At 41.8% G+C, this 23022-nt stretch overlaps 1 protein-coding gene across 1 annotated transcript; it reads right to left on the bottom strand.

Moving 5' to 3' along the window:
* Positions 1-5891: 5891 nt before the first annotated feature.
* Positions 5892-15099, bottom strand: LOC132394395 (ras-related protein Rap-2a). Its single transcript, XM_059970476.1, has one exon. It carries the CDS (start codon positions 14437-14439, stop codon positions 13888-13890), a length of 552 nt encoding a protein of 183 aa, XP_059826459.1. The 5' UTR covers positions 14440-15099; the 3' UTR covers positions 5892-13887.
* Positions 15100-23022: the final 7923 nt, after the last annotated feature.

Raw genomic sequence — 23022 nt, 5'->3', positions numbered from 1 at the left:
ATTAGTAAGGGCTTCAAAGAAGACAGGGGCTAAGGCAGTAGAATGGGATTGAGGGGGAAAATAAATCAGCCATCAATAGGAGCAGAAGTTATTCGGTCTGTCCTATGGTCTAAGGTTGCAAGAGAACTTACACTGCCATTTCACAGAGCAAAAGGCTTTCTCTCCTTGCAGCATCTCAACCAGAAACATTGACTATTTCTTCTTTCCCCTAAGATGCAGCTCGACCTGCTGAGTTCCTCTAGCAGATTGCTTGTTGCTTTCTCCAGATTCTTAGCCAACATTTAACTCTTAAATATTATCAAAACATATCTGGTAATAAATACGTTGCTGTTTATTATGGTTGGTTGCATGCAAATTGTCTGCCTCCTTCCTCACTTGACAGTGAGTGTGCTGCCAAAACACTTCACTGACTTGGGGAGTGGGGCGGTCGGGAGTGAGGGGGGTTGGCCAAAGGAGAAAGGAAGAAGGGGCAACCTTAGGAAGGGCAGGATTGGGAAATGCAGAAGGGCTCGAGGCAGATGGACAGAGGTGCATGGTGCAAGAAATGGAATGAGACACGCCACCTGTAAGGTGGACAAGAGTGAGAGAGGGAGTTGAGATTTCTAGCTCGGCTCTAACCCATGGTCCCACAAGAGCAGAGACAAGATTTGATCAATTGCCACAGCATTTGGAGTAACAGTACATAAATTGGCAACATTTGTAGTTTTGGAATTTGCTCCTCTGTCTCCACACAACTCAGTTCTCCAATGTCAAAGGAAGATTAACTCCAGTTGGAATAATTGTAAATCAGCTGTGCAATAAAAGTCTGGGTGCAGTGGCGGGCATGCTGGGAAAGCAAAAGGATCCAATCAATGTTGCATTCATGTAGCACCACCCAGATGTCTCAAAACAATTTACAAGTACTTTAAAGTACATTAGTCATTTAACTCCCAACACAACAGGGGCACATCCTTCTCCATATTGGTAGTATCTACAGAAGTTATTGCTTGAAGACTACACCCATCATCAATGATCCTCACCATCTGATCCATGACATCTCCTCAGAGCCACCAGACTTCTATAGCTCCTGCTAATGAAGCCCCACACCACCAGGTTCAAGAATGGGTACTTCCCGTCAACCATTCAGTTCTTGAACCAAGTGGCACGGCCCCATCAACCATTTCTGCGACACTATGACCACTTTGCGCCAATTGTGTTCTTTCTTATATAAACTGTGTATAAGTCTTTGAATTTAGATTACCTGGATAAGGCAGGAGAACGGGATTGAGAGGGAAAAACAAATCATCCATGACCAAATGAGACAGCAGACTCGATGGGCGAAATGGCCTAACTCTGCTCTATATCTTACGCATAGCGAGACTAGATTATTGATTTTAGGGTGCCAGTTGAGGGAGATACAACATCCTACTATTCAGAATGAGGAGATGGAAAGGTAAGAATGGTAAGGCCTGTCTACACTCAAGTGCCATGGTAAAGACAGTTCCTCCAATGCTACAACTTGCCAATGGTGCAGGTTTGAATCCATTACTATAACTAAGCAAGGCAAGCAAGCAAAATTTACTTTTGTTGCAGCTTCTAAGCAGAAGTACTGGTCATGTCAGCAACATGTGGCAGATTAATTTAATCCATGCTTAATCAATGCAATTTTAGCAGATGAACATGTTTGGAAATCAAATGCCATAACTACAAGCTCCATCACGAACTTTACTAAACTCAAGCAGTGTGGCAAGTTAAATTAGAAATAAAATAAAATTATTACTGCTGTCACCATGACCTGTGTGATGTACATCTTCAATGTACTTTGCTCATTCCTTGTAATTAAATGGGCAGGTTCCCCAGATCTAAATACTTGTTCTCTGATTTCACAAATATGCAGAACACTAAAATGAGTCTAGTCTAGTGGCTCTCAAGGTGGTTCAGTAATGCAGAGAATTGCTCAGCCTATTAAGTCATGCATATGTATGGCACAACTATTTCAGTACTATTTCCTCTCTGACGTAGGTGAACATCTCACCCCTTATCTCATCCACAACTATCTCAAGCTCATTTGAATGAGAAATCCTGAATTACAGGTGTGTTGCCTTGGCAACTCCAATGTTACCCACATCAGCTTGAGCTCATCTGAAACTCTGCTTCAGCAGTAATATTTCTCATGACAGAAACAATATTTCACAATTTGGATCCCAAGGTCCATAAGGAATTTTCAAATGTTACTTAATGGAGTAGACAGTCAGTATCTTTTTCCCTCCCAGGGTTGAAATGTTTGATAACAGAGGGATTATATTTAAGGTTGTGTATGTGTATGCACATATTTAAGGTGGGTGGGGGAGCTCAAAAGAGATGTGTGGGCCTTTTTTTAAAAAAGCAGTGTGGTGGGTGTCTGGAATATGCTGTCTGGAGTGGTGGTGGAGTCAGGTAAGATAGAAGCACTCAAGAGGCTCAGACATATGAATATGCAGATAAGGGAAGGATATGGATATTAGGTCAGTGGAAAGGATTAGTTTAGATGGACATTTGATTACTAATTTAATTAGTTTGGCCCAGTATTGTGGGACAAAGGGAGTATTCCTGTGCTGGACTATTCTACGCTCTAAAGAAGTTGGTTTTTTAAAAAAAAAGATGTTCTGAGAATCTTGGAGAGTCAGATTATCCTCTACAGTTTCAGTTTGGAAGAGATTAAAAGAAACAGACATTCAGGGAACAGTGGCACCACTTTAGCCCAAAGCCTTAAACTCGAGCTGGGCTAGATTGAAAATAAAAGTTTGTAAACAAGCTATTGCCTAAATAGGAGCCAAAAATTAACAGACCAAAAGCCAGTAGACAAACATGACCTGTTTCAGGTCTGCATAAACTGAGCTCAACAAATATACACTTTGTTCTATTCAGACTCTTAACGTTCAGACACTTCATAATCATTGGTTTGATCCCCAGCCCAAACTATGCCATCTTATCACATCCTTGATAATCCAGGGTTTCCACAGCCCTCCTGTTGTGAGTGGGAATGTTCTGCTGGAATCTGTCTGCAGAAATACTAAGTATTTACTTCCAGTTTATTAAATGACTAACAGTCAAAAAGACCACAGCATCTGTGAATGTCTAACCCTTTGGAATTAACAAGGTTAAAATATTTCAAAAGCCTGCAGTTCATTCCCTAAAAGATCCATCACAAAACACACACATGTCCTCAAAGTTATGTTATATTGACACCACTTACTCAAGATTTTTTACCTTTATATTTCAAGCAAATCCATTATACATTAGATTTGATTTAAAGTAGTTAGGCTTCTTTGTGTATAGATGGCAAATACCAGTCCAGTTGTACAGCTAAGGTTCTGTACTGAAGACTGCACAATGCATTGATACTGGTGCTGCAATAAAATACCAGAACTATTCACTGTTGTACAGTTGGACTGAGGTTGAGGTAACAGTTTTTGATTGAATGAAGAGCAAAAACTAACTTGCTGACTTGCATGATTCAACATTCTCCATCATAATTAAGAACATTGTATATTTCTAGCATCTTCTTTAAAGTATGTTCCACCATGTTGTGCCAAATTAAATGCCTTTGTGAATTAAACTACATTTCACCTCAACTGCACTAACATTTAAGTTTTCACTTCGCACACAGTGCAATTTTAATCCTTTTGCCAAGTATTCTCCTCTCCTATCATAGCCCTTCACCTTTTCCATCCATCACCTCCCAGGTTCTCACCTCATCCCACCCACCCAACTTCTCTCACCTGCCAGGGTATTCCTTCCCACATCTCCTAGCTCTGGCTTCATCCCCCTTCCTTTCCACTCCTGAAGGGTCTCAGCCTGAAACATTGACAGTTCATTCCTCTCCATAGATGCTTCCTAACCTGCTGATGTTCTTCCAGCATTTTGTTTGTTCCACTGTATTTGCTCCCTTACTTTCAAAACCACAATTTTAAACACTTAGAAATCACCCTTCATTCTTCCAAGAACAACCTGATTTCTGATCAATTCGCAGAACTGCACATCCTTGGTCGCAACCTGTTTCCCTTCACCTCTGCATTACACCCCCATCCCATTTCGCCCAGAGTGGGGCCAGCAATGAACAGTGTATTCTGACAGAGGCTTAGCCGAAGCATTACAGATGCTTAAACAGAAGTGGTAAATTGGTGCTCTGCAATGTATTGTGCTATAGGTTTTTGCAATCTCTCAACCCTTCTGATGAACTGCCCCAAATTCCAGTTAAGGTTTAATACAGAAGATCACATTGAGTAGCAATAATCTTTTCAAACAGTGCCCTTAAAATTTTCATTAATCTACAAACTTGCCTCAACACTTCCCCCATCTGCTCATCCGATTCTACTCATCTCCAAACTACCTGCCTCACCCCTCTCTTATTTCTGTATTCTTCTCTGTGCACCCTGTCCTGACACAGGCTCTCAACTCAAAACGCCAACCATCCCTCTGCTTCCATGGATCTGCCTGACCTGGAGAGTTCTTCCAGCAGTTTGTTTTTTGCTCTGTAACTTTTTCCTGGGGCTATCAGACACTAGAACACGATGAAATTATATGGTGAATGGAAAAAAAAATTGATTACAAAGGGTGTATTCCCATTGCTGTCTGTAAGGAGTTTGCATGCTTTCCCTATAACCATGTGGGTTTCCTCTGGGTGCTCCGGTTTCCTCTTACATCCAAAGACATACCGGTTATTTGGGTCACATTGACCTTGCTACATGTCTAAATAATAAATAAAATAAAAAGCAAGATTTTTCATCAGATTTTTCAGAAAGGTCTTTGGACCATAAAGAGGCACAATTTTAAAAGTTCATACTGGAAAGGTTCTTCCATTTTTATGTTTTATTCTTACCACTGATCTCTGAGTAAATGTTTCATCACTCCATCTACAAACCAGTGAATAATTCAACCTCCGGACAGCAGCAATCACCATTTCTGCTTCCAAACCAACTGCTTTACTGTCAGACTTGTTACATGGAAAATACCAATTCCCAAGTGTCCTCATTTGCAATTGCTGTCTTGATGCTCAGATTACAGATTCATATCTAATAAATCTATTGCCTCAAGGAATGCACATTTTTTCGCAGTTCCAAAAGCCAAACATTTGCAGTTTGCAGCTGGGGAACTTCTATGTAAAGCTTTAACATCATGCCACAAAACTGAAATACAGGGGATGTTGGAAATCCGTGGAAGCAACAGGAAATACTCAATAATCGCACAGCAAGTATTCTCATCGCCCCAAATCTCTTCCCCTTATTTATTGTCTGAACATCTAAGAATTCCCAACATTTTGTTATTGTTGCTGGCCCACACACAAAACCATGCATTGCTCTTTCTACAATCAGCCTTCATTAAAAAGGTATTCAAAACAAAAAGCTGCTGCCTATAGAGCGGTTACATTACTTTTCCCTTCACTCCATTTTATCTTCCTACTCAAGGCCATTAACAGCAGAAATCCCTACCTAAACATCTTTATAATTCAGCATCGCATCCAGCAGAGACATCATAGGTGAAAGGGTCTATTCCTGTACAGTTTTACATTCTATAAGCACCACCTAATCATCAAGGCACAAGAAGAGGTTAGATTTCATTAAATAAATTTAATTTTGTTAAAATAATTTAAATCCAAATACAGTTAACATGTTTGCATCAAATTATATTTACACTTCTTGCTTAATTCAGAAACAAGGCTACAGCACAGTCAACACCTGGTAAAAATGGTGCCATTAAGTATTCAGCTGTGTTAGTGCTCAACAGTGAACTGCCAAAAAGGTTATGTCTTATTTCACTTCAGCGAAGCGCCAAAAATATATGTTAAAACTCAAGAGTTAACTGAACAAAATTCTAGAAAAAAAAACCATCAGAAACAATTAAAGCCAATATAATACAAAATAGATTTTAAAAAAAATATCAAATGGTGGTTTGGTTTTGGTTTTAACAGGAAAGTAAACAATTTTTTGATACATTAGTTAAAACCAGAACCCAAGCCAATGTGTCCTGTTAAGGCAACATTCTTTACCAAGGTAAGTAACATGATCAATCTTTCCCAAAAAGCTATGGTAGCGATTTGGGTAGTTAATTGGCTACTTCCATCCCCTAACCCACTCCCAGCAGTGCTCACTTTGAAAGATTAGAAGCGAATGCAATGTGTGAGCCAACACACAAACCTCAATGAATCAGTTGTTTCAACAGGAATACACATGGCAAATCAGAATGTTGGATGAATATCCCTGATCATAGTCTCCTGAAGGAGAGACTAGTAAGAGTATCTGGCATCAAAGTTTTAGTTGTTCAGAATTTAATTGCTCATTTGCATGATTCCCTCAGCTCTAATGCATTCTAAATAGCAATTATCCTATATCATTTCAGTAAAAGACATCAAAACCAACACATGCAGCAGTATTCACTCCTTGGGGTTTTTTTTACACGGATAGCAACTGAGTGAGAACAAATATCTACGAAGTGGGTTGCATTCCCTGCCTCATTTGAAAATAGGCACTAGGACCATTCAGCGGCAGAGTAAACTTCTCTAGAATAGCTATATTACTTGAGTGTGTGCGGTGTTTGGGAAGTGGTGATCTTCTTGCAACCACCCTGTATTGCAGAAAACAGCAGACGTTCTCCAACTTTAAACAAATTGTCAAATCCTTTCACTAACATTCTAAAACAAGCACTGCTGGACATGTGTCAAAGCATCAAACTTCTCAGAAAACCGAGAAAGAGTAAGAAACATTCGGATGAGAACAGAACAGAACAGATTTCAACATTAGAGGCTACACAACCAGGAAAGGGCTTATTTCCTTCAGAAAACAGTTTTTATTGGGCCAGAATGCTAACGTAGTGGTTTAGTCATACCTCTGCTCCCAGTACAGACTTATATAAATTGCACACTACCCAGCCAATTCACAAGGCTACATTTCTTCTTGCACAGCACATGGGCTGCTTTAGTTAAAGATATTTTATTACTGGCAGATACTTTTAAGAGTCATGTTTGCGAGAAGCAAGAGTTTTCTTTCAAACAACTTAGGAATGTTACGATTATCTCACATCATTTTCCCACATACACAAAATGAGGCTTGTGTCAAAAATATACGTGGGGACATGCCAAATGCATTAAGCATCATCATGTCTATTTCTGTTCTGTGCCAAGACATCTCTAATTCACATTGAGATGTATCTTTTTGCTGTGAATAACCAGATTTTATTCCAGCCAGTGTATGTGTGGAGGGTCAAGGATTTCAACATGTTTTCACACCCAGTACAAGGAAAAGCATCAGCAATAAAACTCTTCTTTACAAGAAGCTTGACCAGAACTATGACCTGTGTTAAGCATCACTAATACCTGCTTTCATTTGGGAGTCATGACTTGATGGTCCTTCCTGCTGTTTTGGGTGCCATTTTAGACACAAAAACTTGGCCAACACTTTATTGTATTTCTGAGAAAATGATGTAGCATCAGAGGTGGATATAAAGAAAAAACACAAAGTACTATTGCAAGTGCAGTGAAGCTCAACAGGTTACCCTCAATTAACAAGGAAAGCTGCTGACATGGACTCTGATGCACAAATTGCAGTGGGCCACTGGAGGCAGGGAGTTGTGTTAGAACTACACAGGGTCTTGGTGAAAGCACAGATAGATTAGTACAGTTTTAGTCTCCCTGCAGTGATGCAAAGGCTCACTGGGTCAATTCCCGGGTGTCCAACAACAGCAAGGTGGGTTTATGTATCCAGGAGCTTAGAGCAATGGGCAATTGCCATAAAACTTTTAAGACTGGAATTCTCCAAGAGCAGATGGTAATATAATCTGATTGTGGTGGGAGCATAGCAGAAAGAAAGTGACTCCACTTTCAAATACAATCTCAAATTCAGGAAGGGGCTACCTAGCTAATCCTGACATGAAGATTCTCTTCACTCCAATGTGAACATCCAGAACACTTTATCTCAGAGCTGTAGATGGCCTGTCATTAACTATATTCAAATCAAAGACTGATTTCTGGAAATTGGGAAGAATGACGGATATGAATCTGGTGGACAAAGAGGTTTGTGCCTAGAAACTGTGCATATTAAACAGAAGATATGTACAGGAAAGTATGGTTTATTTAACACAGGTAAGATGTGCTGCCCCAGTACCAGTGAAGACAAGAGTTTACTAAAAAATTCGAGGCTTAAATATCACATGGTCTGCTGTTTCTAATATTTTGTCTGTTTTTATGCACAACTGTGAACATCAATTTAAAGAAAACTCATTTGACTGAAGTCCATTGGAATAATCAGAGGAATGGAGGGAAGCACTTGTGTGAGAGGTATATTTTGTACAAAGCACCAAAGTAATGAACCAAGAAATGGTTGATAGAAGACACTTTGTCTTTCTTTTGAGGGGAATACAGGTGCACATGCCACCGTTTCTCTGTAAAGCCAATGCCTAAAGTTCCATAAATTAATCTTAAATCATAGCAAAAGTGAATTGGTAGACGCACAATGGTAATAAAATATTAAATATATCTGATTAGATCTCAACTGTTGTGGTTTCCCACACAGGCTTTATAAAAAAAACACACAGAAAGTCCTTCTCTTCTTAACATTTCCCTTAAACTAACCCAATCTAAATTTCTTAACAAACAAACCGACCTTCTCCACACATTTGAAAACCAGGTGGTCAGGGATTTGGTAAATGGAATGCTTCTCAAACTTAACAGTATCAATGGGAATGCAAACAATTCAGTCAGCAAACTGCAGTCTACTCATATTTGTTCCAATATTTTCTTCAGCATCTACATCCGTACGCAGGACGCAAACAAATCCAAGTCTGAGGCTTCGACATGTCTGGCTTTCCCCTTTGTATTTGTTCACTAGTTGACTGCTTCAATACAGCTAGTAGGTTCTACAAAAACACTGAGGTTTTAAAATACTCCAACTTCATAAAATAAATTAAAAAAGACAAAAAATGGAATAAAAACACTGATGAATAGCTCCTTTTATCCAGTCAGCATAAACATTACATTATCAATGACATAACTTAAGCACACACATCACATAACTAAATACTGTTCTAACCTGTGTTTACAAACCGTATGCAAGAGCTTTCTCACTCAGAAGATATTTGGACTGTTCTTGTTACTCCACAGCAAAACAAACAGAACAATCAGTATTTTAACTAGGTCTTGCTCAACCTGTCGTTGGGAACCTTCATGACATTATACTAAACAGTGGTCTTACACCAAAATTTCAATCCTTTCCTAGGAACATGCATGCAACAGGAATTGATTTCTTCCACCAAGTATGAAAAAGGCAGATATAATTTTGAAAATATTCGAAATAATTCATGAAGATGAGAAAATTTGCAGATGCTGGAAATCTGAGCAACACACAAAATGTTAGAGGAACTCGGCAGTTCGGGTAACTTCTATGGAAAAGAGCAAACAGTCGACATTTCGGACTGAGACCTTTCATCAGGACTGATGAAGGGCCGCAGCTCAAAATGTTGACGGTTTACTCTTTTCCATAGATGCTGCCTGGCCTGTCGAGTTCCTCCAGCATTTTGTGTGTGTTGCCTGAAGCAATTCATAATTCTGGCTTGAAGGTGTTATTTTCATACTATGACAAATTCAGGTAGATTTCATTTGTGGGAGGGAGGGAGAATTTCAGTTTAGTTTTGCCCAGTTGTCGCTTTAGTCCAGATTGTAATGCAGAAATTGTTCAAAATTGGGCTATGCAAGAGTAATATGAAATTTGATTCAGTTCAGATTCTGATGGAAAGCTGTGAGGATAACTAGGACCTAACCACACCAATGGGATTTATATTCTAGTAAACATTTCATGGCACTGGGAACATCTGATCAGGCACCAGGTTATGTGTTTCTGCCCTCACCTGAACAAATTAAGAAAGCAATCAGTAAGCTCTTCCAAAAAAAGCCTGAAAAAAAATGCCATTTGCACTAAGATTTAAATTTGTGTAGCAGTTACATTTGACCTTAAACTACTGATCCTCCAGATTTTAAAATTAATGCTGACATTCAATGGCTTGCAACATTTTGTGTTACGTGCTCGATGTTTCCAACTTTTAATAACTTACAATCAGATCAGGATACAAGAGCATCTTATCACATTTGAAAGGGGTGTGATGCGGTCAGAAAGACTAGCTCCAGTGCATCAAAGAAACGTGAGGGCATTTGTTTACTAGACTATCATCTATCTTATAGAGAGATTGTAAAATTAGCTAGTTTTAAAAACAATGGACACACGAATTATTAAGGAGTTCTGCAGTACGAGACCCAGTGTTGGAATGTCAAAAGCAAACTTGCTAAAACTGATATTAGCATCATTATGAGAGCTTGGTGGCAATTGTGCAGACTAGACATAACCCCCCCCCCCCACCAAATCTCTCCCTTCCCTTCACAACTCCCATTAAAGTTACTTCCTTAGAACGATAACCATCATTTTCTGAACAAATGGTCTCATCTAATTCCAGGAAGCATCAGATTGAAAAGAAATACCTGCGTTTATGATAGCAATTTGTGTACCTGTGGGTCTTCTGTCCCATGCACAGGCTACTTTCTTCAAAATGTCAATTTAAGCAATGGCTGAAATTGTATTCTGGAAATTTAAAATCAAACCACCACTGTCGAACATCTTTAAAATGAGATTATGCCAGCCCCAACTAAATTATGTACATTGCAAAGAATGTTGCCCACACAGATGTTTTTAAAGGGTTGGGAAATAAAAAAAAAATCAAATGAAGCATTGCTGTAAATACACATTAAAATTCAGGTAAATAATAAAAACAATGCAAGACACTTTTAAAAAATGTAAACTGAAGCTGAGATATACGGATAACCAAATATATTTCTGAATGCTTAAAAATGTCCGCACGAGGCTAAGGCTTCCATCATCCTTTACAGAAGCATCATACAGAGTGGATCCCCCATTTACTGCATTTTCGTTCATTAGACCAGAAATGATCCCAATCTGCAGAGAGGTCCTTTCACCCAATAAATCTGCGCTTGTGTTTAAAATATTTCTTCAACAGATGAAGTCACAGAATCCACCACAGATTGTTGAAGATGCAGGATGTTATCCACAGGAGGGGTCAAAGCAGCTCCCTAGAACAGGAAATCCTCAAAGAAGATCCCAATGAATCTAGCTGCTCTACTTGTATTGGATACACACAAAACTGTTCAGATTTTCACTTAGACCCAAGTAAAGCACTCCCTGGGAAATCCTGTGGCAAAAGCTGAATACAGGGTGCATCACATCTCCACACAAGGTTTGTTTGATCAAGGGTTAGAACTTTTAACGACATTCTTGTTACTATTCTCTTTGTAGGGATCGACTTTTGAAAAAAAAAACCATAATTCCAATTGCCGGTTCTATGCAATGCCATTTTAAAAGATAAAATATAAAATGCTCTTGTAACACAACTGTCATATTTAAAAGCAAAATAAGACAGCAGTGACCAAAACACTTCATTACTGCACTCAATTTTAACAACTACAGAATGCTTCAATGTTAGACTTCAGCAATGATCTGGTATTCAGCCATGCATACATTATATTCTTGGTTCAACGATAAAAAATAAAAATCCCCATAATACTTGAAGTACTGAGCACCAGTCATAAAAGAAAATATATTCCCGCCATTTCTGCATCAGAAAAGGAAATTGAGGGGAATAATTGTAAAATTTGATCATTTCAAAAGGCTTCCATTTCTACAGAATCAAGCAGCAAATGCAATACGATTTTTCCTCAACGTGCAATACAAGAATTTGAATCACATTTGTCTGGATTGACTGTAGTGCCGATACAAAGTACATTTAAAAAAAAATTTCAACTGGAAAGCTGTGGAATTTGAGAAATTGCCAACATGGTACACGTGATCTCAGGGCACACATTCCCCTTGAGCTCCACATACCACTATACCCACTTAAAACATGCCTGCTAGCAGATGAAGTCATGTGTGGGAATGGGGGAACAACAGTCCCCTCCACTCTGCACAGTCTTAAAACTTAACCGAAGGTTCCAGCCAATCCTAGAGGTGTCTTCCCACTCCCCACCCCATCTTTGTTGCCCACATCTACCAGAACAAAGAGTGTGCAAGGACATTCCCACCCCCTTGGTGGAGAGCCACCACTTACAGACACCCATTCAGAACAGGACCAAGTCCCACTTACACACCTGGGAAGCAAAGGTCACCGAACTTGCCCCTTTACTTCATTTACCCAACAACTGTCATCTACAGGGCAGTGGAAAACCTTTGGTCACAGGAGGATTCTAATTTCCTTGTCTTGGACAAATAACATTTTACTTCTTGGCATAGCAAGCAATTGACTAGCTTCCCATTCCTGCATCGTTCTGATCTGGCCACTGACATTCCACACAGAAAACAGTTTTTCTGTTCCTTTCTCTCTCCCCTTCCACCCCATCCCCACAAAAAAGTTGCAAGGAATGGAAATTGCCATTCAAAAATGCATTTGGAGGCAAACATTAAAAAAAAAGCCATTTGAAAAAGCAGGTAGTTTACCAAGTCTGGAAGCTGTACAAAGCCAATTACATTTTTTTCTGCATCACCAAGTGTTGGACAGCATTGATCTAAGAACAAATCATACTTTGACAAATTAAAACTTCTGTGCAAGACAGAAATTAGAGAAAACCTTTGCTTCCCCTCCCCCACAGCTGAAATCCCTTCCCCAGCTCCCTGCAGAGCCACACAAGACCACCACTAAGGGCTTGCACCAACACAATGCAGAGCAGTTAACATGCCACCCACAAAATTAAATAAAACTGAATTAAAAGCATTCTTCTTGTTTGACACAACCATTTTGGTGGATCAACAGTCCATTTGTTTCCCCCTTTCCTCTGGCTTTAACAGAGCAACTTAATGTCCATCATTTCTCCTGCAATGACATGTGAAATTACAGAACGGATTGTTAACGTCCAACAGAATGTACCGAGGAACGATTTGTGCTCACTGATGGGATCCTGAAGAAAAGCCTGTGGTGTCTGTTCTCTTGGCTCTAGAGTTTAAAGGTTCACTGATTTTGCCTTTACATCGGTGAACAGCAGCAGTGTGCAGCCTGTTACTTCCTCCACGTGCACCAGGCAGCACGCACAGGTCGCTTTCCCTTTCGCTGCAGAAGACAAGAACTTGACAAGTCTCTGCTCTCCCATTTTGGTTTTGTAGAAGACTCTTCAGCCGACTTACGTCCCTCTTTAAAACAGAGATTTCAATTCCTCATTGGCATCACATTAAAAGAGGGCAGCCAGGCCTGTCAAGCGTGGAGTTCAATCTTGTTATCAAATTATTTGTGTATTTTTTCTCTTTTTAAAAAAAAAGCAATCTTATAAAAGCAGTGCACATACACAATTGAAACACTGGCCATCATCTTCAGTCTTAAATTTCTGAATGACTCTTATTTGCATTTTTTTCCATAATGGGATGAAACAGTCTAGTTCTCCCAGGCTGATGATGTCAGAACTGATGCATTCACATATATCATATCCAATTGAGATTATTTCAAAAACAACATTATTCTTGCTTTTATTTTTCAACAGAATGAGACTGGAGGAGCAGCACTGCTCTTTTAAAAAGCTCTTGATGATATCCTCTCGTCCACAACAGCAAGATGATATAATCAGACTGTCCGGCTGAGGAGGTGCAGGTCTCCCACGTAAAAGTGTTTCAGTGTCTGTCAGCCAACGACACTTGCTTTACTCCCTTTGCTGCAGGACACAGTAAGAACAGCGATTGGCAATTAATCTCATTTTAGTCATAAAGCTCTGTCGGTATCATCATCTTCTTGTAACAGCAATATGAAATAATCGAGTTGTCTCCCAGGATAGGAGAAGGTGCAGTTCTCCCCATCAGGGCTGATTCCATCTGGTCTCAACAGTTCTGTTGTTGTCTTTTACTGCAGTACACAGGAAGAACAGCACTGATCGTCCTTGTCGGGCTGGGCTGCATAATTCATCTGCCTTACGATTTCAGCAAACAGCTCATCCACCATGGTCTTGCTCTTGGCTGAGGTCTCCATGAAAGGGCAGCCCCACTCCTCAGCCAGGGCTCGACCCTCCAGTGAGGACACCTCCCTCTCGCTCTCCAAGTCCACCTTGTTGCCCACTAGGATGACTGGTACCTTCTCGTAGCGCTTGACGCGTATGATCTGGTCCCGCATGGGTCTGATGTCCTGGAAGGACTGCTGGTTGACCAGGCTGTAGACCAGGATAAAGCCCTGGCCATTCTTGATGTACAGGTCCCTCATGGAGGCAAACTGTTCAGTACCCGCTGTGTCCAGGATCTCCAGCACTGAGGGCGATGAGTCCACCTCGATCTCCTTGCGGTAGAAGTCCTCAATTGTTGGGTCATACTTTTCAATGAACGTGCCCGTCACAAATTGCACCGTCAAAGCTGATTTGCCCACTCCCCCACTGCCCAACACCACTACCTTGTACTCCCTCATGACTTCCTACTGCCTCCTCCAGACCCCCTTTATCCAGCCAATGGATTGGAGCCAACCTCCCCTCTAAATGAGGGCAACTCCGGAGGCCTTTCTATTGATTAAAACTCAGCAGAACAGCACAGCACACCTTTCCTCAGGTGATTAAAAGTCGGCAAAGTCGGCAGCTGTACCTTTAACCAACCACTCCCCTTTAAGTGATTAAACGTCGGCAGACTGGAAGCACAGTTGCCCTCCCCTTTAACGGAAGGGTAGCCGGGCAAAAAACGAAGAGGGCGAGGGAGAATTAACGCTGGAGCGAGCGGGAATTCATCTAGCGACTGTTCCGCTTCAGAGGGGCGGCTTAAAGACAAAGGCCTAGGGGCCTGCCCGCCCGTCAGCAGGCTGACGGATCCTCACCCGCCCGGATCTCAGGGAGAACAGCGCCGGCTCCTCCACATTCTCCGCCCCCGACCCCCTTTGGCTCTGACCACTGGTCGAGTGGCTTCCTCTCCCCACCCCCTCCGGGCCTCGCCGCTCTTCAGCCGCCCGCTTCCTTCAGCACCGCCATTCTCTCTCGGGCGGGGAGTCTCCGCTCGCGCCGACGGTCACGTGATACTCGCCGGCCACCGTAGCGAAAACCGCACCCCTCAGCTGCCAGGCATTCGACTACGCAGACGACCAATCATCGTGGGGGATTCACCATCGGCACCTCCTCCTCGCTCTGCCCATTGCTTCATTGACTGTCTATCAAGCAGCCGTCGACTGACAGTGGCGTTGTTCCAACGCCAGCACAGCTTTTTTCCTTTCTCATTGCAGCAATAGCTGTCTGTCAAATTGCCTTCAACGAATCGCAGTGCAGAATTCTACCAGCCCCGCCTTCCCGCCCATAGTTGACGTCCATCAAGGATGGATTGTCCAATCGGAGTGGAGGACGAAGGAAGCCTCACCCACAAACTGGGGTTCACTGATTGACGATAAAGGAAAATTACCGCAGAAAATGCGGGAGACACTCCACCGATCGGACCCCTTCAGACAGATAGTATTCCATACAAATTCTCTTTCCGAAGACGCTGCCAGACCGGGAGAATGCTTCCAGCTGTGAACAGAAGTCGCCCAATCACGGCACTGTTGTCTGGGAGCCACGCCCATTTGATGGCCATCATGGATTAACGTGTTCAGCCGACCACCCCGGCAACCCACTGCCATGTGACATCAAATCGTTCAATCGTCGGATGCCTTCTCCCGGAAATAGATAGATTAAACAATCGATTGGACGCGGTGTCTCCGACAGTCAGCCAATGGGAAACTGGCTAGAAGGGACCAGTCACCAGGTTCGCCGCCGGATGCGGTCGTCATGGGAACGCCCAGATTGACAGGCGTGAATTCCGAGGCTGATAGCATTGCTCGGCAAACTAATACAAAGAAGCACCGACATTTGGGAGTCTCCCAAATTAAGAAAAAAACAATGTGTTATAATCTGCCTTTCATATACTAAAGATCATGCATTAGAATAGTCAGCGAGTTTGCCCAGGCACTCGCTGTCATCTGGTGGTGGAGGAGATTCTGCACCCTTCTCTCTTGCAGATTGCAGTGATGCCCTTTTCCCGAGCTCCGACACCCGAAAGGGGAAGGCATTTCTAATAAATTGGATTAGCGGACAGATTCAGCCCCCGGGGTGATGGGATCTTGCATATATTGACCGGAAGATTGTGAAGATAGACAGTACATTAAATAGCATCTTCAGTTCTAGACTCTGCAGAGCTCCGGACCGGGAGCTGGCACGTGTGTTTGGTCCCAAGCCTTAGCTGGTATGGCATCTTTTCGGACCTACTGTCGGGCAGGAGGCACAGAAGGCCGAAGTCTCACACCGTCGGGTTAAAGAACAGCGATTTCACTTCAACCGTTTTGTTCTTGAGTCAAATTGCACAACCCTGATCACCACCTCAGTGTCGCAACACCATGATCACTTTAGAATAAAATAGACTTTTTTGTTTTATTTGTGTCAGTTCTTGGAAAATTGAGTTTAATTTATGTTCTTCTGAATGATGCTTTTCTGATGCCATGTGTCTGACAGTAAGTTTTTCATTGCACGTGCATATTACAATAAACTCGACTTTCTACATTGACAGGTACATTGGTCTCCTTCAGATTTCTGGAATCTGTTTTCTTATAAATATGCTTTATATGATAATAAACACAGAAAATGCTGGAGATATTCAGCAGGCCAGGCAACAACGTGGAGAGTGAGAGTTTGATTTAGATTGATTTATTTATCGCATGTACATCAAAGCTAACAATGAAGTGTTTTGTATGTGTTAAAAATGAACTTATACTACACATTCTTGTGCCAACATAACATGCCTACAAAGTTCAGCATAGAAATCTATAGCGCATTACAGGCCCTTCAGTCCACAATGTTGTGCCAAGAATTTCCCTACCACATAGCCCTCTATTTTGCTAAGCTCCATGTACCATCTAAGATTCTCTTAAAAGACCCTATTGTATCCGCCTCCACCACTGCCACTGGCAGTTCATTCCACACACCCACTGCTCTGTGTGTGAAAACTTACCTCTGACATCCCCTTGGTACCTATTTCCAAGCACCTTAAAACTATGCTCCCTTGTGTTAGCCATTTCAGCCCTGGGGAAAAGCCTCTGACTATCCAATCAATGCCTCTCATCATCTTATACACCTCTGTCTGGTCACCTCTCATCCTCTGTTGCTACAAGGACAAAAAGCCAAGTTCATGCAACCTATTCTTATAAGGTATGCCCTCCAATCCAGGCAACATCTTTGTAAATCTCCTCTGCACTCTCTCTACTGTATCCACATCCATCCTGTAGTGAACTGAACACAGTACTCCAAGTGGGGTCTAACTAAGGTGAGCTGTAACATTACCTCACGGCTCTTGAAGTCAATCCCACAGTTGATGAAGGCCAACACACCATACGCCTTCTTAACAATAACGTCAGTAACAAAACTAACCAATAGCAAAACAAACCCCCCACCCACTTACTCACACACGCAGACCTCCAACTCCAGGGCAGGCCACATCTGGGCCTCCGACCTTCAGACATGGGGCATCCAACTGCCAGTCCTTGACCTGGGATGGTGTGAACAACCAACCACAGTGTTCAAAGAGGAAATAACCTGTAGAGGTGTAGGACTGTAGCACTGAAGAAAGATCTCCGACTGAAACATCAACTGTTAATTCATTTCATAGATGCTGCTTGACCTGCTGATTTCCTCCAATATTTTGTGTGTTGCTTTAGCGGGACTTTTGTATGAGGAGTCAGACATGTTGAATGATTTCCTCCAGTCCTACCCTTTCTCAGGTTTAAAGTCCTGGTGTTTCAGGCTCATATTTCCTCATGCTAGAGTTGCCAAGCCTTCTACATTGAAGACCAATTCCTAGGGCATTATTGTCATTGAAGACTTTTCTTTAATCGATTAAGAGAATACTGGAGAATGGATGATGCTGTGGTCAGAGACTGTCCTGAGAGCACGTACTTTTATTTTTGTTTCCTTAACCCAAGTTTAATTTGTTAACTAAAATCTGGGGGGGGGGGGGAAGTAAAGTTAAATTCAGAAGTTCTGCATTAACACATAGATGGAGATGGTGACACTAGCTACAGTACATCCTCACCTGAATTTCTCCAGCCCCTTCATAACTTAATGAAATTTGCTTCCTAAGGCCCTCACCACCCAGTGCATGCTCTCTTCTCACTGCTGCCATTGGAAAGGAGGTACAGGAACCTTAGATCCCACACAACCAGGTTCAGGAACAGTTACAGTATTAATTGATTGATTGATTGATTGGAATTGATTGTGAACTTCAGGAAGAGGAAATTGAGGTAACACAGACCAGTCCTGATCAAGGGATCAGCAGAGGGAAGAGTGAGCAGTTTCAAGTTCCTGGGTGTCAACATCTCTGAAGGTCTACCCTGGGCCCATATTGATGCAATAACAAAGAAGACATGATGGCGGCTATATTCCATTAGGAGTTTGAAGAGGCTAGGTATGTCACCAAAGACTAGTAAATTTCTACAGATGTACCGTGGAGAGCATTCTAATTGGTTGCATCAGATATGGAGGGGCCAGTGCACAAGATTGGAAAAAGGTGCATAAATCTGCCCACTCAGTCAGGCCCATCATGGAAGGTAGCCTCCCCAGCATCGAGGATATGTTAATAACCTTCCTCCACCATTGATGCTGCCCTCACCTGCATCTCCTCCATTTCCTGAACATCTTCCCGTTGGTTTAACAGTGAAAGAGTTCCTCTCGTCTTTACCTACCTCCTCATAAGCCTCTACATTCAACACATTATTCTCCACAACTTCTGCCATCTTTAATGGGATCCTACCACCAAACGTATCTTTACCTCTCCACCTCTCTGCAGGGATCACTCCCTTTGTGATTTCCTTGTCCATTCGTCCCTCCCCAATAATTTCCCTCCTTATATTTATCCCTGCAAGCAGTCCAAGTGCTACACCTCCATTCAGGATCCTAAACAGTCCTTCCAGGTGAGACAACACTTCACCTGTAAAATGTGTTGCGGTAATCTATTTTGTCCGGTGTTCCTGATGCAGCCTCCTCTACATTAGTGAGACATTAATGTTGTAAATTGGGGGACCACATTGTCTAGCACCACTGCTGTATCCGCCAAAAGCACATCTTCCCCAGTGGCTAAACATTTTAATTCTGATTCTCATAATAAGTGACTTGACTTGATTTGTCATTCCCATTCCGACATGTTAGTCTATGGCTTCCTCTTGTGCCAAGAAGAGGTCATCCTCAGGCTGCAGGAACAACACCTTATATTCGGTCTTAGTCTCCAACCTGAAGGCATGAATAGTGACTTCTCCCTCTGGTAAACAAAAATTTCCCTACTCCCTCCCCTCTTCTTTTCCCCACTCTGGCCCGTTACCTCTTCTCACTTACCTACAACCTCCCCCTTCTCCTATCCTATCAGATTCCATCCTCTCCAGCCCTTCACTTTTCCTACCAACTTGGGTTCATCTACTAACTTCTAGCTTGTCTTCCACCCCCACACCTTTTTATTCTGACATCGTCCCCCTTCCTTTCTAAGTCCTTAAGAAGAATCTCGGCCTGAAACATTGTCCATAGATGCTGCCTGACCTTCTGAGATCCTCCAGCATTGTGTATGTTGCTTTGTATCTTCAGAAGGTGATGTCTCAAAAAGGCAGCATCCATCATTAAGGATCCCCATCACCCAGGATATGCCCCCTTCTCATTGCTGCCATCAAGGAGTGGTACAGGAGTCAGAAGACACTCACTGAACTTTTAGTAACAGCTTCTTCCTCACTGCCATTATATTCTTGAATGGGCATTGAGCACGTGTACACCACTTTTTGCACTATTTATTGATGTTTTAAATATGTATATTAATGTAATTTGTAGTTTTATTATGAATTGCAATGTACTGCTGCTGCAAAACAACAAATTTCACAACATATACCAGTGATATTAAACTTGATTCTGATATTATCCTTCAACCATTAGGCTCCTGAACCAGCATGGATAACTTTACTCTGCTCAACACTGAACTGATTCCACAACTCGCTTTCAAGGACTTGACCACTCATGTTCTCCGTAATTTGTTATTTTTTGCACAATTTGTCTGGCACGTTGGTTGTTTGTCAGCCTTTGTGTGTAGCTTTTCATTGATTCAATCGTATTTCTTTATTTCTCTGTGAATGCCTACAAGAAAACAAATGTTAAGATAGTATCTGGTAACGTTCTTTGATAATAGTAATAAATTTACTTTGAAATGCACGTATACTGTACACATTCTAGTACTGGGGATGTTGCACTGACACTTGAAAGCATTTCAGTGGCAAGGTGGGAATTCATATGGACATGGAAAGTAGTAATTATGACCCATGGAATTTCCTTAACATCAAAAGCCAGAAAAAAAATCTCAACGGCTGCATAGATAGGACCCTATTTTTATAGGTTAAATATATAAAAACACACCTGAATTATCAATGTATTTAGTTGATTGCAGGGGCCCATACCCCTGTAGCGTTGCTCTTAATTTAGTTATGACACACAAAGCGCTGGAGGTGCTCAGCAGGTTGCCAGCATCTATGGAGGGAAATGGATAGTCAATTTGGGTTGAGACTAGGAATCCTGAAGGGTCTCAAACCGATACATTGACTGTCTGTTTAATCTCCACAGATGCCCTCCTGTTGAGTTCCTCCACTGTCTTGCAGGTTGCTCCAGGTTCCAGCATCTGCTGTCTCTTGTGTCTCCGTTTTAATTTAGCTGCATCTTTCTCCTGTGCTGTAGTTGTATCTTGTCCCTAAGACTTCCATTCCAACTGGTTTACTGTTAATAAATCGGGAGCTACAAGACCACAGTTTGAGCCTTCTTATCATTCGAGCACGACAAATGCTGGCATAAAACTGCGAGCAGACACTCATCTACAGGGAACCTAAATCTTAAGTAATGATTACAAACTGTTGTCAAGTGCCAGGGGACTAGATATTATGTGATCAAACCTCCAGACATATGTCCACCAAGGAGTGCCAACTCTGCTGGACACTTCCCTTATTTAAAGGGCCACCACACTTTGAAATGAAACAACAATACATATATGCAAGTTTTTACCTATTCAGTTTAAAACTGTGACCAGGATTGGGGCAGCAAATTTAGGGCCATCAGTAGTGGGGCTACCTGAAAAGGAGCAGGTTTGATTTGGAGCTCTTTCGATTCTGTTGAAGGCTTCAGTGTTAATAAATGGGTGATTAATGAAGATATGGGATTTACCAGATGAGGCAGGATAAAATATATTTTTCCCCTCAAAATCACAAATGTGGATTTTAAATTTATTTTCTTTTAATTTAATTGTTTACCCTTCCTGGAAGGAATTTGGCCAGCCTGCAATTTTTTTTCCCCAGAAATGAAATTCTCACATGAATCATGGCATCAGAGATACGGCATAGAAACAAGCCTTCGGCCAATCGAGTCTGTAGCAACCATCCATCTGCAACTGTCCTGTGATTAGGCTAGTATTAAGTGGGTGGGTTGCCGGACAGTGCAGCATGCTCGGCTGTAAGGGGCTTGTTCTGCACTCTTATCTAAAAATAGATAAAGGCATTAATCCTATTTTATTACCACCATGTTCAACTCCCTCCTCCACCCCAGATTCTAACCCTCACACTGGGGGCAATGAACTGATCAACACACGTTTTTGGGAAGTGTGAGAAAACTCATGTGGTCACAAAAAGAACGTGTGGACTCCGCACAGCCAGCATCCGATGTTAGGATTGAACCTGGATCTCCGGGGTCATGAAGCAGCAGCTTTACGCACCGCACCACTTTACCACCATAAGTCTTTGGAGTCAAAGAATGCAAACATAACCATGCAGAATCATCAGAACATTGTGGAAAACATAGATTGACAACTAGTGATGGAGATCGTTCAGCCCATTGTTTATGCTGGGCTATACTTTTAGCATTCACCATAACACCTTTGGGAAGGGCATTGTTGAGCCAATTTTCATTGCCCTTTCCAGAAGCATAATGCAAATCATAACAATTCACTGCATGAACAATTATCTTGAATCGTTTCCCTCTAGTTACTGACTTACTGCTACAGCATATCATGGTATTGAACACCTTTATGCTCCTCTGATAAATGGAGGGAGATTATATTTTAGTGCCCCATAATTTCAAGTGCCGAGTTATGATCACATGTACAGGATTGTAGCTGGACTGCACTTTGAGGATGTCCACACAATATAAAGGAAAAAGCAAGTACAAATGTTATGAATGTTCCCAGGATAGAGAACAATTTACCAATTGATCCACTGATCTCGTGGGCTTTTATCTTCTGGATCAGCCTACCATGAGATCTTTGTTGAAATCTTTTACACAAGTCCATATATACAAACATCCATTGCTCTGCCCTCATTACCTTCAAGACAAGACTTCCCTTGCACAAAGCCATGCTGACCAACCCTGATAAGACCTCGCTCTTCCAGATGCGAGTACATTCTCTGCCAAGAATCATCAACAATAATTTCACTGATGGAAGGCTCACCAGCCTATAAAAGTCATGGTTTGTCTCAACTGCCCTTGTTAAACAGAAGGCAACATTGGCTGTTCTCCAGTCCTCTGGGACCTTGCTTGTTAAAGATGACATAAAGATCTCTGTCAACACCCCCTGCAATTTCCTCACTTACCTCTCTCAATAACCTGGGATAGTTGACAACAGAGCCTAGGGGCTTAACCACCTTAATGCCCTTTAAGTGCCCCAACACTACCTCTTCCTTGATTTCAACATGCTCCAGAATATCATCCCTCCTAATCTTGCTACCCTTCATGTCCTTCTGAGGTTAGAACGAACATTGAAACCAGTTTTGAAAAAGGGAAAAAACAAACGATCAGCTTCAGGACCTTTGGATTTGGAAACCTGTTGAATTTTAAAATAAGGTGGGAGGGAAGAGCGGTAAAGTACATTAAACCAGATTTCCAGCATCTGCATTTTTCTTTTTGCTTTGCAATTTTCAGCACGTGAGCTTAATGTGAGTTGTAGGTCTGTATGAATGGACAATCAAGATTCCTGAAATAATAGG

The sequence above is a fragment of the Hypanus sabinus genome, chromosome 5 (genome assembly GCF_030144855.1).
Source record: "Hypanus sabinus isolate sHypSab1 chromosome 5, sHypSab1.hap1, whole genome shotgun sequence".
Lineage (NCBI taxonomy): Eukaryota > Metazoa > Chordata > Chondrichthyes > Myliobatiformes > Dasyatidae > Hypanus > Hypanus sabinus.
This window is presented reverse-complemented; position numbering and strand designations above follow the sequence as displayed.

Coding starts and splice junctions, on each gene's coding strand:
- LOC132394395 (XM_059970476.1), bottom strand. CDS start 14,439: ATGAGGGAGTACAAGGTAGTGGTGTTGGGCAGTGGGGGAGTGGGCAAA.